This window comes from Lipophrys pholis, assembly GCF_963383615.2.
Source record: "Lipophrys pholis genome assembly, chromosome: 16".
NCBI lineage: Eukaryota > Metazoa > Chordata > Actinopteri > Blenniiformes > Blenniidae > Lipophrys > Lipophrys pholis.
The window spans coordinates 1,670,312-1,682,635 of record NC_137634.1 but is presented as its reverse complement, the minus strand read 5'-3'; the positions used below and the strand labels follow the sequence as shown (position 1 = coordinate 1,682,635).

Below are 12,324 nucleotides of genomic sequence, written 5' to 3'. Positions count from 1 at the left end.
TACTGCTCACAGCAGGGGACACATGCTAAGCTAACTCCATGTTGAAATGACATCGTCATGTAGAAGCTTGTTGGCGTTTACCTGCATCGCTCCGGGCGGGGGCTCAGCTCCAGGTACTGGGTGGGGCTCAGCTCCAGGTACTGGGTGGCGTCCTGAGGCGTCAGCGTGCCGCCCTGCTGGTGGTGCAGGGGGTCGTGGTAGCATGCAGAGGGGGGGTCGGGGGTGACTCCTGGCTGAACGTGGCGGCCTGATGGAGGACACACCGACAGAACGGAGCCCATGTCCTCCGTCAGCTTGGTGGAGCGACTGGAGCTGCAGACCAAACACATGAAGGGTTAAACGCTCTGACTGACCTCTGACCCCTCAAAGTTATCAAACACTGATCACAGCGTCAAAACTGTGAAGAGATGAGACAGAAAACATTCCAGAGTAAAGACGAGCCAGCAGACGGTCAAGTCCTGATTTTAGTCCTGACCTCCACCATGAACCTCCACCCTCTACCTCCACCATGAACCTCCACCCTCTACCTCCACCCCATCCTCTGGGCTGATTCAACACATGGAGGGAAGGTCAGATGTTCGTTGTGGACAACAGGAAGTGAACCTGAGCAGGTTGTTTATTCCACCCAGAGAACGTCAGGAGTTCATGAGAAGATCTAAATGATCCATTACACAGTCTGAGTTCGAGTCGATGCTGGTAAACCTTTCAAACCTTTCAAACCTTTCAAACCTTTCAAACCTTTCAAACCTTTCAAACCTTTCAAACCTTTCAAATCATAAGAAATGAACAAATCTTAAAGATTCACTAGAAAATTCTTCTTGACGCTCAAACTGCTTTTTAATAGGTTTAAATGTGGAATTGAGATGTTATGATATTGATAAGATGTTTTCCACATGTTACCAATCACTTCCTGTTTGTGTCTCGTGTTTTCAGGCAGTTTAACTCAGAGGAGTTAGTTTTCAAAGTGAGGCCAGTTCACTGAGAGACAAGAGACAATAAATACTTTGGTTGAGAAAGTATTTGAATGGAGGAATCAGTAACTTGGCGCAGCGACTCTTTCCTTTGGGAGGAATCAGCTACTGGTTGTTCGTACCCTTCGTCTGATGACAGGCTGTGAGTGTCGTCGGCGCCCCCTGGAGGCGGCGGAGCCGGAGGAGGCAGCATGTCCAGCAGCTGCAGCGAGGCAGAATACTGCAGCAGGCGAGGACGTCCAGCGGCCGTCCCCTCACAGTCTGGAGACACATGAGAGCCCAGGTGAGCATGAGCTGGCCCTGCCCCCCCCCGCTGTGTGGCCTTACCGTAGTGTCCAGCTGGGATGTGACCCCGCCCCCCCTCGCTGTGTGGCCTTACCGTAGCGTCCAGCTTGGATGTGACCCCGCCCCCCCTCGCTGTGTGGCCTTACCGTAGCGTCCAGCTTGGATGTGACCCCGCCCCCCCTCGCTGTGTGGCCTTACCGTAGTCTCCAGCTTGGATGTGACCCCGCCCCCCCTCGCTGTGTGGCCTTACCGTAGCGTCCAGCTTGGATGTGACCCCGCCCCCCCTCGCTGTGTGGCCTTACCGTAGCGTCCAGCTTGGATGTGACCCCGCCCCCCCTCGCTGTGTGGCCTTACCGTAGCGTCCAGCTTGGATGTGACCCCGCCCCCCCTCGCTGTGTGGCCTTACCGTAGCATCCAGCTGGGATGTGGCTGAGCCGCTGAGCGTACAGACTCTGAGGACACGTCTGGGTCCTGGACAGCAGCGGGACGCTGTTGACTGCATGCAGCTCTGTCAGGGAGACATGCTGATATGAAACGTGTCAAACCAGACGACTATGTACGCCCCCCCGCTCTACCCCCCCTCCACCCCCCGCCGCTCACCTTGCTTGCTGTAGTTCTTCTCCCAGGACTCCCTCAACACGCCCATCCTGGGCTGCGGTCGGATGGCCTGCTTCCAGGACAGAGCGTCACGGCTGCAGAGCGGGGACGACTTGGAGACGGGTGGACTGAAGATCTGGATGCTCTCCCCTGCCTGCTGGGGGGGGGGACCGTGAGGCTTCTTCGGGCAGCGCCCGGGACTGTTGAAGGTCTTCAGACTGCTGCCCCGCAGGTCCACGTAGAACGTCCCGTACACACCACAGCTGTCCGTCACCATGGGGACGGCCGAGTCCAGGAAGCTGCTGTCCTTCTTAGATGAGACCGGGAGGCCTGAAGAGACGGACGACAGTGAAGGACAACAAGGTTAAAAGTATTGTGTACTTCTTGTATCTCCGCCATCCAAACCTCTAACCCTCTACTCAAGGGAGTGAACAAAGCCTGAGCTGAATTCTGGTCCTGACTGACTGACAGATGCTCAGTGGACAAAGGCGGTGGATCATTCAGGACCATAGAGGACTGTCAGCGAACGCTGAGCAACTTTTAAGAACCAAATAAGCTCGAAACTAAATCTTCAGGCAGACAAACGGTACTCCTGTCCTCTACTGTCTTCATCAGCGTGTCCTTAGGTAGGGACTTACAGATGTGTAGCAGAGTAATACCCTTCATGACCTGTGGGGGCAGTGTTCAATACCCCTGATGGCCTGTGGGAGCAGTGTGACCTCTCTCCACCTCCATCTCCTCCCCTGAGAACTCACTGGTGCTCCTGATCCCCGGATGGTTCTGACGCTGGGCCCAGAGGTCCTGGTACTTGTGGCTGAAGGCAGGTCTCCAGCTTCCAGAGATCCAGGGTGAGTCAGGAGCTGCCATCCTGCAGAAGAACCAGCAGCACCAAAGAAACAAGTCACTTTCTACTGTGTGTTACCTCACAGGAGGAACAGGAGGATAGCTCTATGGTAGAACCAACAACTCAGAGGTTAGCTCTATGGTAGAACCAACAACTCAGAGGAGGATAGCTCTATGGTAGAACCAACAACTCAGAGGAGGTTAGCTCTATGGTAGAACCAACAACTCAGCGATTAGCTCTATGGTAGAACCAACAACTCAGCGATTAGCTCTATGGTAGAACCAACAACTCAGCGATTAGCTCTATGGTAGAACCAACAATTCAGGTTGCTGCGGGTCAGATTCTGGATTCTACCTCATAAGGAAGCTCGTCTATTCACATGTGGAGGAGCTCTGAGGTCTCTGAGCGCCTTGCTTCCTCTTTACCTGTGTTTGATGATGAGATCTTCACTGGCGAGTCTGCGCAGGCCTGCGGAAGAACAACCGTGTGAGTAATATTTGGTTTCTTTGGACTCAGGCCCCGTCCACAGGAGCCAAAACAATGTTCTTTCTTCCCGGCGTTCTTGAAAAGAATTCCATCCACACGCCACTATGAATACGGCTCAACGCGATGTAGTACATATGCCAGGCCTTAAGGGGCGCTGTGACTCACTGAACACATGAAGAAGACATGGAAAACACAGAAATGTAGAATGAAGACACAGAGAATACTCGTGCTCGGGAAACCCAACATGTCGTCTCATTAAAGCGGCGAGCATCAGCAGCTTCTGCAGCTCCACCTGGAGCAGGTAGTCGGCCATGTTGTTGTTGTTAAGTGGCGTCATGGCGAGGAGCATGGCGGGGGGCGACATCTTCGTTTTCTGCAAAAATGCATCTTTGCCCGTCCCCACCTCAAACCCGAGCTGGCGTTTAAAAATGTCTCCCCTCTGGAACCCGTGTTTAAACAAACCGTTATCAGTTCCTAAAACGCAGCGCCGTGTGGATGATCGGATAAAAACTCCGCGGTTACGTGAAACAGCGTTCTGGCGTGTGGGCGGGGCCTCTGACTCCTACAGAAGCAATAGATGATTGAAAGCACCGTGATTCCTCCCGGGCCCTGGCAGGAGGCGGCCGGTCCCGCGGCGGCGTCTGAACAGGTAGATGGCAGTCGCCATGAGGACGCACCACAGGAGGGCGCCGACGCATACGATCAGCACCGGGTCCTGAAGCAGGCCGAGGACCGGGGACAGACTCCCCCTCCCGCTGTCCGGGTCCAGGACTCCGCCCAGCTGAGGGTCTGAGAGGAGAGCAGGGTTGTGAGGGGTATGTAACAAACACACACACACACACACACACACACACACACACACACACACACACACACACACACACACACACACACACACACACACAGGTCCACTCACTGATGGCGAAGCCCTGCGGCTCGCTCAGCTCGCCCACCCCGGCTCCGTTCACCGCCGCCATGCTGAGCCAGTAGCGCCGTCCCGCAGCCAGAGACCAGATGTCCAGAGTGGTTCTGCTGCTGTCCAACGTCCAGTTCTGGAAGATCTGCTGCTCAGAGTCCACACACCACACCTGCACACACACACAAACACACACACAGGATCATCACACACACACACACACACACACACACACACACACACACACACACACACACACACACACACACACACACACACACACACACACACACAGTACCTGGTATCCCTGGATGATGCCGTTGTGTGTGTCGTGCGGTGGCGGCTGCCAGCTCAGGCGGATGCTGTTGTTCAGCTGGTGGTTGACAGCGATGGCCACGGCCAGCGGCGCCGCGCTGGGGACTGAAACACAGGTTCTACCATCAGAACCAGAGCCTGGACCAGAACCTGACACAAGTCTGACGGGCTCACCGGTCTCGGGAACTCGGAGGTGCCGGGTGTTGCTCTCCCTGCCGTACAGCCCGCCGCCGTACGGACGCACCTTGAACTCGTACTTGAAGCCCCTCTGGAGCGGACCCACCCGGGCCCGGAGGCCCGGCAGGGTCACGTTCTGAGGCCTCCAGTCGGAGGAGGCCGGCAGTAACGAGCGGTGCAGAACCTCGAACCCGTCCAGGAAGTGAGGCTGAGCAGGAAGGGCCTGGAGCTGCAGGAATGAGACAGGTTTCCGGGTCAGAACAGACCAGAACCAGAGTCAGACCGGACCAGAACCGGGTTCAGAACAGACCAGAACCAGTGACTCAGTAGTGACTCTGTAGAGCAGGGGTTCCCAGAACTAGGACTGGGCACTGCTGTTGTTGCTGTTTGTTCTTCACCTCAGATCTTCAAGATGAAGTCTAAAGTGGTGAGGAACTCAATTGGTCCTGAAACCTGCGGACGCCTCAGTCCAGATCCCACAGGGACCAGGTCCCGGAGACCGGGTCGTACCTTCCACTGGACCAGGGATACGTTGGAACCGGGGGCATCGATGGACACGTTGTCTAGAGAGACTCGGAGGGCCGACAGTTCTCTGTGCAGGTCTCTCTGGTCCAGGTCTCTCTGGTCAAGGTCTCTCTGGTCAAGGTCTCTCTGGTCCAGGTCTTCAGCCTCTGCAAAACAAACACAGAGGACAGGATTCAAATCTGAGGCCCGCCTGTGAACAACATACAACTACTGCTGCTGTGTGAAGTTCCTGTTCCGGTTCTGTTTCCAAATCACTGCTGGTAAAGTCTGAACACAACATGTTGTGGATGAGAACAGGGTCAGAACTGGGTCCTGGACCTAGAACAGGGTCAGAACCGGGTCCTGGACCAAGAACAGTGCTGCCCGTGTCTCACCAAAACCAGGAAATCTCAGCCCATCCCCCTGGTCCTCCACTCCCTACCTAAGTACTCGTATCTGTACTCTCTATCGACGAGTAGCCAAAGGTCGGTACTCGTACTTGTACTCTCGTTCATCCCTTTTATTCTTCACGTCGTTTAGCCAGAAGATACGAGTCGTTTTCCAAACAATCTGATGAGAAAATTCAAGAAAATCAAAGTCACCTGCGACCAGCAGCTGAGCGCTGGCAGAGGCCACGCCCACATCGTTAACCACAGTGCAGGTGTAGCTCCCAGAATCCTCAGCGGTCACATAGTGGATCTGCAGTGTGTGGTCCGGGTTCACCAGGTACCTGTACACACACACACACACACACACACACACACACACACACACACACACACACACACACACACACACACACACACACACACACACACACACACACACACACACATTGAATCAGGAAACTTTGATGTGCAAATGTTTGTGTCGATGTGTATTATTGTGTATTATTGTTGTGTTGTTGTGTACCTGCCGTTGGGCAGGAGGCCCTGCTTTCTGCTCCACACCACGGTGGGTGGGGGGTCTCCTTTGGCCCGGCAGTAGAACTCTGCCGACTCCCCTGGTCTCACTGACACGTTCTCTGGCCTGAGCAGCAGAACCGGCCGGGCTGCAGGATGGGGGGGGGGGGGGACAGTTAGTGGGAGGGTCAGAATGAGACACAGCCAGTGGGGGGGTCAGTCTCACCCAGCACGGACAGGCGGGCCGCCCGGCTTTCTCTCTCCCCCACGGTGTTACGGGCCACACAGAGGTAGGAACCAGAGTGCTGCTTCTCCGCCGGGGCCACGATCAGCTTCCCACTCAGCTCCTGCACACAGTCACAGGTCAAAGTTCACAATTCAAAGTTCACGGTTCGAGTCTTGAAGAGAAAACACCTTCTGGGTGATTCATCTCAGTGCTCAATGTCCACAACATCGTCACAAAACAATCCCAGACCTTTATTGGCGCCGTTCAGCTGCTTAGTCAGAGCCTGATATGGAACAACAGCCCAGAATGTAACAGCGACACAAACTGTTATTTAAAAAAACATAATAAAACCATAACTGGTCAGTAATGCAGCAAAAGTGTTGAGCCCAAGATGTAATCAAATAAATGTAATAAAAATGTAATAGAAGCCAAAATGTAATTACTGGTCAATAACAAGACGCTGAGCCCAAAACGTAAAACCAATTTGCCCAAAATATAACAACACATTACATTGGCTCCGTTATCACAATATCAGCAGCCAAGAATTTTCACACCTTCATTAGGTTCAGTTTGTGTTCACACTCTAGTTTGAGACCCGATCAAACCGCCTGCTGGTTTGGGGGCGCTGTCACCCGAAACAAACACTGACCAGAGATGAAGTAAAGAAGAAACACAGCTCATTGGTTGGTCCGGCCCGAAAGAGGAAGTCCCGCCCCTTTAGCCTGTGGTGCCTACAGGCTAATTAGCCTGTGCTAATGTGTAGCCACAGACAACCAGAATATATAGTCTTCAGACCAGATATCAATGAGATATTTTGCAACTTTTTCTTTCTGCCTCTGATTAGTTGGATTCACACTGTTAGCTTTGTTTCTTTACTACCCAGAATGCACTGCGCTCTATGTCACTTGCATGAGAACTGAGACTGAGACCAAAGTTCCCTTGTTTGGTCCTGATCAGAGTCCAGGGGAACGTTCACACCTGAACAAACAAAGCAGATTTTCCCAGAAAGTCCCTGAAGGGAACTCTGGTCCAGATCAAACAGGGCTCGGTGAACAGACCCTGAGAAGACCGGGCGATGTTAATGTGTTTGGTGAAGGACAGGGTGGAAAGGAGGACGGCACTCAGACTTTAAACCAGTCTTGCTTTGTTGTTGGCGTCCATCGTTCTCAGAAGACTCTGGTAGTTGTGCCGTGGATTAGTCTGTGGTGACCTCTCCATGGTGGGGGGCTTACTGTGTAGTGGTGGTCGGTGGTGTTGATGGGCACGCCGTTCCACTTCCAGATTACGTTGGGCTCCGGGTGTCCCAGCGGAGGGGTGCAGTTCAAGACGGCCACTTCCCCCTCGGCGACCTCCACGTCGCTGGGCTGCACGCTGAACTCCTCCTGCAGAGCTGCAGCCACAGAGTCGGGTTAGCGAGCAAAGGATCTGCGCCACTGGGCAGCAGCTTGAAACTCATATCTATGAAGGGAGGACTTCTGAGGTGAGAACGTGACATTTAGGCTTTGTTAGGAACATCCCGAGTGACAAAACGCAGGGTACAATTCAGACAGGTCATCACAGACAATCGTCTGGTCTCACTCACATCGACTCCCGATTCACTACGACCAATTTACCCTGTGGGGCTGAGTCCTAATACCCAGAACGATCTGAAACACCACAGGAACAACATGCAAACTGCAGAGTTGAGCAGCAGCGAGTCTGAACCAGGGGACCCTTCTACAAGCATGTATTCTCTATTACGTGTTAGTACCTGATACCAGGTACTTTCCTAGTACCTCCTCAACCTCAGTTGAGTATACAATGTAATGTCGACAGGCGGCACGCCACTGATTGGTTGAGGCGCCACGTCACAACATAAGCCAGGAGAGTGACCCGTTCATAAGAGTTAAGCCGCCATTTTTAAAACCCAATCACAACAAAAACGCTCACGAACAGAGACGAATGGACCAGAAACCAGAGGATTCAGTCCCGGCTGGACGCAGCGACCTGCTATGAGCTGACGGCCACTCAAACATGCCACCGGTGATTTGGATGAAGCTGATTCTCTGTTAACTGGTGACCGGCTTCCTCGAGTGTCTCATGTCACAGCAGATGTTAAAAGCCCGACGGAGAACCGCAGCCGTCCTGGAGAATTCAGTTTCACCGCATTTCCATTCAAGTTTAAAGTGGTCGTAAAATACAAAATTGACTTCCTGGTGGTTTTCCAGCAGTATTATGGAACTTTCCAGAGCTGCTCTCAGCAGGGGGGGGGGGGGGGGCTGTGTCCAGACCGGCCCGGTGTGGTGGATCTGAAGAGTCTCCGGCCTCGAGCCTTGGTTTACTGGCCATTGTAGCTCAAACTAGCCCCACCTGCCAGATATAGTGTAACTCCGGCTGTGGAGTGTCTTAACGCTGTGGAGTGTCTTAACGTTGTGGAGTGTCTTAACACTGTGGAGTGTCTTAACACTGTGGAGTGTCTTAACGCTGTGGAGTATCTTAACACTGTGGAGTGTCTTAACGCTGTGGAGTGTCTTAACGCTGTGGAGTATCTTAACACTGTGGAGTGTCTTAACGCTGTGTAGTATCTTAACGCTGTGGAGTGTCTTAACGCTGTGGAGTGTCTTAACGCTGTGGAGTATCTTAACGCTGTGGAGTGTCTTAACGCTGTGGAGTGTCTTAACGCTGTGGAGTATCTTAACACTGTGGAGTGTCTTAACGCTGTGGAGTGTCTTAACGCTGTGTAGTATCTTAACACTGTGGAGTGTCTTAACGCTGTGGAGTGTCTTAACGCTGTGTAGTATCTTAACGCTGTGGAGTGTGTTCACGCAGTCGGAGGGGAACAGTACAGAGTATGTTAGCATTCTGCTAACAAGCTGTTCGTCCATTCAGAGCCAGAAAATCTCAGTTTGAGACCTTCGTCTGTCCACTTGCTAATATTCTGCGTCCTGTCCTCCAAATTCACGGTGATTAAAAACAGGACCTCCAGGCACTTGGACGACTGTAAAGTGTGACAGGTTCAGGAGGAAAATCTTACAGTCTGTGGGGAAGGAGTGCGAGTCTGACCTGCGATGAACAGCGAGGCGTTTCGGCTGACGGCTTTGCCCTGGGCGTTGCTTGCCAGGCAGGCGTAGATGCCCTCGTGGGACTTGCCCGCCTGCACGCTGAGGAAGAAGAGACTCCCCTCGGAGAGAAGCAGCGGCTGCAGGCTGTCCGGCCGCGAGGCGTCCAGGCGCTGACCGTTACGCAGCCACTGGATGGCGGGCTTCGGGCTGCCGTCGGCCCGGCAGGAGAGCGTGGCGGGACTGCCGGCTTTGACCACCACGTCTGACGGCTGGTGGACGATACGGGGCGGCGACTCCTCCGCTCTGATTCGGAGACCTGAGGATTCACGGCGTCCAGTCAGTGAGGAGTGAAAGACAACAAGTCGTCCAGTCAGTGAGGAGTGAAAGACAAGAAGTCGTCCAGTCAGTGAGCAGTGAAAGACAACAAGTCTTCCAGTCAGTGAGGAGTGAAAGACAACAAGTCTTCCAGTCAGTGAGGAGTGAAAGACAACAAGTCTTCCAGTCAGTGAGGAGTGAAAGACAACAAGTCTTCTTTTAGGGAGATTATCTTCATTTTGTATTATAACACTGCAAAAACGTCAGCTGGGGATTTCCTGATTCAGTGTTTGTTATTTCATCAACAAATTAATCCAATCTGTTCCAGATCCATCCATCCATCCACCCCCCCCACCCCCACCCCCACCCCCACCCCCACCCCCACCCCCCTCCCCCCACAACAAACCAACAAACAAAGCCTGTTTGCCGCCTCCATTGTTTTCACTTCCCCTGCAGTCGGAGGAGCTCGCTGGAGGAAACGTGGAGAATCCAGCAGCTTCCTGACAGGAGAGGAAGTGGCGAGGTCTCAGGAACATCATCCCCCCCACCCCCCCCACCCCACCACCACCCCCCCACCAGCTGCACATCCGCCCCAGAACAAAACAATCCATCCACAGTCCCGCTGCCACGGAGCCCAGAGCCTGGAGGAAACGTTTGGTTTTCAAGGAGGAGAAGAGGGCCCAACTGCTGTCGTCTGTCTCACCTGAAGACAGGAAGTAGGACGGACGCCAGCCTGCGGTCGGCTGTCTGACCTGAAGACAGGAAGTAGGACGGACGCCACAGTCAGACCTCATGGAAGGAATTTATCCTCCAGCTTCTCAATCCAGAAAACAAACTCAACTCAATCCACTGGATTAGGAAGCAGTCTGGAACTTCTTCAGGAGAATTGTCTGTTTGATTGTTCCAGCATTAGCATTAGCATTAGCATTAGCATTAGCCACAGGAAGTGACAGGAGGACTTCAGGTCGACTGGAGATCATAAGAAGCATCTTATTGTGGTTTTATTTTAGATGTATGGAATCGAACTGTGACGCAGCCTCGGCTTCTTTTTTCTCGATTTTCTTTTTCTTCTTTTTTCCTTTATTTCATTTTTTTCTCGTTTTCTTTTCCCGTTGTTTGTTTTCTTTCCGAATCTTCAACCACTTTTGAACGAAAACCGAAGTTTTAAACTTTTGACCAAACTGAGAAGCTTTTAACTTGAAGTTTCTCTACCTTTCATACAAACGACCCAGAAATCCATTGTTCCTCTTTTCCTGTAAATAACCCAACGTGTCACACGTTCATCCTGTAGTCACCATGTGGAGATTCTCTCAGCTGTTTGGACTCCAGAATCATTATTCAGTTTTATTTAGAGAAACAGAAGAAACTGGAGTTTAGGAAGTTTATATTCTGATGGATGAATATCTGTTTCTCCTGGTGTTTGAGTGGATGAATGGGTGAGTGGATGAGTGGATGAGTGGATGAGTGGATGAGTGGATGAGTGGATGAGTGGATGAATGGGTGAATGGATGAGTGGGTGAATGGATGAGTGGATGAGTGGATGAGTGGATGAGTGGGTGAGTGGATGAGTGGATGAATGGGTGAGTGGATGAGTGGATGAGTGGGTGAGTGGGTGAGTGGATGAGTGGTCCTACCTGAGAGAAGGAGTCCACACAAACAGAAGAAAAGCTTCATCATGAGAAGATAAAATTCCACCGTTCCTCTTCAATTGTTTTTGATTCAAGTCTACAGTTACTGAGGGAGGAGGACTCCAGAGACCCTGAGAGACCCTGAGACCCTGAGAGACCCTGAGACCCTGAGAGACCCTGAAACCCTGAGCGACCCTGAGACCCTGAGAGACCCTGAGAGACCATCACAGACCATCACAGACCATTACAGACCCCCTCAGAGCTCCTGAAGAACCTCCTTCGCTCGCTGCTGCCTTCAAAATGAGAACGCCCTCTGTGACAGGAAACCCTCCACACACACACACACACACACACACACACACACACACACACACACACACACACACACACACACACACACACACACACACACACACACACACACACACACTATTGATCTCACTTCAGTATTTATTCATGTTAATTGGTGTTAATTACTCTAAAATGAAGAAAATACATAAAAACATTCCACCTTTAAAAGTCCAGCGGAGGAAAACGCAGCGAGCAGAAACGACGTCAGTGTGATTGAAGCGACGCTTCAGCCTTCAGACCACAGAGCTGCTGCCTGAACCTCCAGGGAGCAGCTAAGGCCCAATCAGACTCCCAGAACAGCAGAACTGTCTCTGTCAGGACATATCATACTCTGAGAAGAAGCTGTGCAGACTCGTAGGCCACGCCCCCATACATGCTACATGCTAAGGAGCTTCAGTGCTCACACAGTAGTGAGGCTACATGCTACATGCTAAGGAGCTTCAGTGCTCACACAGTAGTGAGGCTACATGCTACATGCTAAGGAGCTTCAGTGCTCACACAGTAGTGAGGCTACATGCTACATGCTAAGGAGCTTCAGTGCTCACACAGTAGTGAGGCTACATGCTACATGCTAAGGGGCTTCAGTGCTCACACAGTAGTGAGGCTAGATGCTACATGTTAAGGAGCTTCAGTGATCACACAGTAGTGAGGCTACATGCTACATGCTAAACATGATTAAAACAAGACTGATACACTCGTTAGTAAGCTGGAGCGTGTATGTGAATACAGTATGTAGAACCCTGCTGCACAACGTGAACGTAAACAA

The 12,324-nt window shown here is 52.3% G+C and overlaps 1 protein-coding gene across 1 annotated transcript in view; it reads right to left on the bottom strand.

The window, feature by feature from the left end:
• Positions 1-11,426, bottom strand: part of robo4 (roundabout, axon guidance receptor, homolog 4) — a gene marked incomplete at its 3' end in the record, with an annotated part of 13,508 nt that extends 2,082 nt beyond the window's left edge. The window contains exons 1-18 of the mRNA XM_080483347.1: positions 11,214-11,426; positions 9,266-9,580; positions 7,456-7,613; positions 6,224-6,344; positions 6,008-6,146; positions 5,698-5,825; positions 5,102-5,262; positions 4,589-4,820; positions 4,398-4,519; positions 4,100-4,271; positions 3,775-3,972; positions 3,123-3,165; positions 2,609-2,721; positions 1,857-2,183; positions 1,663-1,764; positions 1,094-1,232; positions 82-312; positions 1-2 (exon numbers count right to left, since the gene is read on the bottom strand). The exon at positions 1-2 is cut by the window's left edge and continues 357 nt beyond it. Of these exons, the coding sequence (XP_080339473.1) occupies positions 1-2; positions 82-312; positions 1,094-1,232; positions 1,663-1,764; positions 1,857-2,183; positions 2,609-2,721; positions 3,123-3,165; positions 3,775-3,972; positions 4,100-4,271; positions 4,398-4,519; positions 4,589-4,820; positions 5,102-5,262; positions 5,698-5,825; positions 6,008-6,146; positions 6,224-6,344; positions 7,456-7,613; positions 9,266-9,580; positions 11,214-11,253 (2,743 nt within the window). The 5' untranslated portion in view covers positions 11,254-11,426. The remainder of the gene's footprint in view (positions 3-81; positions 313-1,093; positions 1,233-1,662; positions 1,765-1,856; positions 2,184-2,608; positions 2,722-3,122; positions 3,166-3,774; positions 3,973-4,099; positions 4,272-4,397; positions 4,520-4,588; positions 4,821-5,101; positions 5,263-5,697; positions 5,826-6,007; positions 6,147-6,223; positions 6,345-7,455; positions 7,614-9,265; positions 9,581-11,213) is intronic.
• Positions 11,427-12,324: the final 898 nt, after the last annotated feature.